The sequence below is a fragment of the Alosa pseudoharengus genome, unplaced genomic scaffold (genome assembly GCF_046254945.1).
Source record: "Alosa pseudoharengus isolate Yale_2024_CS ecotype anadromous, Long Island Sound unplaced genomic scaffold, YU_APseudo_1.1 YU_APseudo_1.1_scf_17, whole genome shotgun sequence".
NCBI lineage: Eukaryota > Metazoa > Chordata > Actinopteri > Clupeiformes > Clupeidae > Alosa > Alosa pseudoharengus.
In genome coordinates, this window is record NW_027468640.1 from 20,537,306 (window position 1) to 20,541,075 (window position 3,770).

The 3,770-nt window shown below is 39.4% G+C and overlaps 1 protein-coding gene across 2 annotated transcripts; it reads right to left on the reverse strand.

Annotated features, from left to right (window-relative positions):
* Positions 1-972: 972 nt before the first annotated feature.
* On the reverse strand, positions 973-3,182 carry LOC143128014 (alveolar macrophage chemotactic factor-like). 2 transcript variants are annotated; one of them, XM_076289695.1, is made up of 4 exons: positions 2,986-3,151; positions 2,445-2,580; positions 1,744-1,815; positions 973-1,428 (listed from the first exon to the last, which is right to left on the reverse strand). In XM_076289695.1, the coding sequence occupies exons 1-4, from the start codon at positions 3,050-3,052 to the stop codon at positions 1,356-1,358; spliced, it is 348 nt and encodes a 115-aa protein (XP_076145810.1). In that variant the 5' UTR covers positions 3,053-3,151; the 3' UTR covers positions 973-1,355. The 2 variants fall into 2 exon arrangements, with proteins under 2 accessions (XP_076145810.1, XP_076145811.1); XM_076289696.1 differs by lacking the exon at positions 1,744-1,815 and having other exon boundaries at positions 2,986-3,182.
* Between the last annotated feature and the right edge of the window lie 588 nt (positions 3,183-3,770).

A 3,770-nucleotide genomic window follows, 5' to 3' on the forward strand; every position in this document is an offset into this window, starting at 1 on the left:
TAAAGGTGCAAAATAACGAATTCAACTTCGCGCTGGTGAATAACGAACTTTACGCCATGCGCTGGTGACCCAAAATACAGCCCTAAGTGTTTTATAGAGTTACAGACATAATGAGTCATGTTGTAGTGGTCCACACAAATGTGCCCCTTCTGTTAATAGAATGCTAAGCGGAGATTTAACATCATTCATTAATGTGTGGCTAGAAGCTAGCTAGCTATGTCATAGGGAGGAGATGTTGCTATAACGCAGGGATTCCCAAACTGTGGTACGCGTACCCCCGGTGGTACGCGAGCTGCTTCTAGGGGGTACGCGAGATGAAAAGGGCTATGGCGGACAGGTGTAAAATGAAAAATGTAAATCTTCTGTAATTAATTCATGAATAAATACATAATTTCGAATCAGGTCATAATGATATGGAAACATGAAATTAAAGGATATGATTTATAAACTCTGTATGTGTTTATCAAAAAAAAAAGGGCAGCTTGTTAAACATGACGCCTGGAATAGCTAATAGAATGCGTTACTTTTGAATGCGTTGGATGTTCCGTGGGGGGAAAGTTTCGCGGATATAACAGGTTTTTGAAAACAACAAAAACAGAAAGGAGGGAAGGAGCAAAGCTAGGAGTTATTTCAGATGGGCAAGAAAGGTAACATTAAGCTTTACATTTAACAAAAAGGTAGCCTAAGTTTAGCCTTTCTAGATATTGTATGTGGATGTAGTTAGGCTACTATGCAGGCTACTTTTCATAACTTTTTAACTGACCGAATGCACACACCTAAAACCGGGAAATGGACAAATATTGTCAATGCGCGGGGGGGGTTATAGAATGCGTATGTGTTTATGTGTCGGATGGTGGGGGTACGCGAGCCGAGTCAGAATGTAGGCGGTGGTACGCGGGGGGGAAAGTGTGGGAACCGCTGGTCTACCCAAAGCCCACTCAGGTGAAAAAAAGTATAAAATAACAAAACAAATTGTTTAAAAATAGCCATATTTAATAGTCATAATTCACATTTTGATGATGTAACAGACTGACACAAAGACTGAATGACAAAGATGTCAACAACTACAAAAATACATATACAAATATATAAAATATTTAAAAATGTTTTCACATTTACCGTGTACTGCAGTTTGCATAATCATCTCATAACTATAACCATCTCATGAAGGCATTTTATTAAATAAATTAAATTATTATTATTATCAGTATTATTATAAGCACTTTAAAAATTACAAGCTTGATTAATTAATTGGTTGGCGATCAGAGACCTCAACACCAAGAGTCTGACTTGGAGTGTGAAGCATGCATTCTTCTCCCTCCTAGGTTTCTCCTCAACCTCGTTTTGACAGGGCATCAGTTGTCTGCAGTAGTCATGGTCTCCGGGGTGCTAGTGGGGCTGATGTTGGCAGCTACCCTCAGCCTGATGCTGGAAAAGAGAGAAGGAAAATGAGGGGCGAAGAGAGGAAGATATGGGACGTAGATGCTCTAACAATTCAGTCATGCAAAGACTGTATAATCTTTATGAACAGATGTTTTATCGTATAGTTTTAATCTGTTAAAGAAACAGTCCATAAGATAAGTGTAGTGCTAAGTGATATCCCTTTATCAGTTGAGTGAACTAAATGAGGTATAGACTGAAAGTACAACCTTTTAGGGGTAGGCTAAATAATTTGCTTAGTAAATTCGCTTTGGACAAAGGCGTATCCATAACCATAACCATATGACTAATATAAAAACTTACATTTCTTCCAGTTTTCTCATTGATTCTGCTGTAGGATCAACACATAGTGTTTTTCCTCTCTGGAAATGAATGCTATGAAATGAAGAAAAAATATAAGTTACCACTAGAGGAAAATATATAAAACTTTTTCAGAGATTGATTTCAACATAGGAACATAAAATTCATCATGTTTAATATGAAAGCACATTCTAGCTGTTTACTATGAGTAACTTAGCATATAACTTCAGTGAGCACCCATAGGTTAAGCACTCATGTGTCTGCGTAAAAATGTACAAGTAGGCTACTTCTTTAACTGCCTGTCACATTAACAACCACCAAAACGTACACTGATCTTGTCTTTATTATTTAGGTGAACCTCAATGTTTTTTTTCTGTTAGTTTTGTTGTCCCTCGCCATAGATGTGTAGGCTATGGCCCAAGGACCATGGTAGCAGTTAATTTTTACAGGTGGACATTTATTTTTAGAACTCCTTTTATGTTATCTCACAATGTTTTTTTGATCTGTCGAAATGCTTTTGATTTTGCAAAGGAATGCAAAGCTATTGCTATATATAAAAGTATGAATATTTTGGGACATACTATAGAAGTACTATAAGACATTACTATAGGAAACTAAGGGTTGCTACAGGCTTCTTTTACATGGGCTATTGCATCTTTGAAGAGATAACTGCGATGTAAGAGCCAAAAGGTGCTTAAACTCACATGACTTCCTCTTTATTGCAGAAGGGCCCAGCTGGGAAACGCTCAATCCTCTTTACCATCTTCGCCTTAATGGTTGCACATATATTATCCGGGGCATTTTGAATACATTTGCAACGATGGTTTCTTGATGTGGTAGCTGAAACAACATAAAAAAGACAACAAATGAGAAATTCTCTTGAATGAACCCTCTCTGGTGGACCTTAAATGGCATTTAGAAATTTTAATTCTAAAGAAAAATCTGCATTTCCGCCTGATTAAAGACAGTTAATAATAGAGCAAGCTAATTATCAACCATGCGATACACAGCATAAGGCTACTACTTCTACTCTACCTCTACCTACCGTAGCAATCAGCACCGAGAGGCCGTAGGTTACACTGATTCTACAACAGCTAAGGGTCGTTGTTAGGCACGACGCGCAGCGGAGACATTGGCTAACGATTTGACACACATAGATAGATAGATAGATAGATAGATAGATAGATAGATACTTAATTTATCCCCGAGGGGAAATTCATGACCTGTAATATTGGATGAACTCACCGGATTCTGTTCCCAGTGCCGCTAAGGCGACAAGAAGAAAAAATGACACCGTAAATATGGCATTCATGATTCGTCCGTCAAACGGTGAGAGCTAATGACCTTAAATCTGCACTGTTTTCTTTCTCTCCCGAGTCCCGGTTGAACGAGTCTGAGCCTACCGCCGTGGAGACAACCCATTTATAGGCTACAGTACACGAAGGATGGGGTGGGTGGCTCCAGCCCCCTCTTCCAGCGAATTTTGTCGTACATGGACTTCCTCCCAGCCCTCACCACCTGCAAGTCTGATTCAGGCATATACTCTAAGCATGCGGTTCCCAAACTTTTTTCCCCCGCGTACCACCGCCTACATTCTGACTCGGCTCGCGTACCCCCACCATCCGACACATAAACACATACGCATTCTATAACCGCCCCCCGCGCATTGACAATATTTGTCCATTTCCCGGTTTTAGGTGTGTGCATTCGGTCAGTTAAAAAGTTATGAAAAGTAGCCTGCATAGTAGCCTAACTACATCCACATACAATATCTAGAAAGGCTAAACTTAGGCTACCTTTTTGTTAAATGTAAAGCCTAGCTTAATGTTACCTTTCTTGCCCATCTATATAGCTTTGCTCCTTCCCTCCTTTCTGTTTTTGTTGTTTTCAAAAACCTGTTATATCCGCGAAACTTTCCCCCCATGGACCACGGACCATCCAACGCATTCAAAAGTAACGCATTCTATTAGCTATTCCAGGCGTCATGTTTAATAAGCTGTCCTTTTTTTGATGAACACATACAGAGTTTA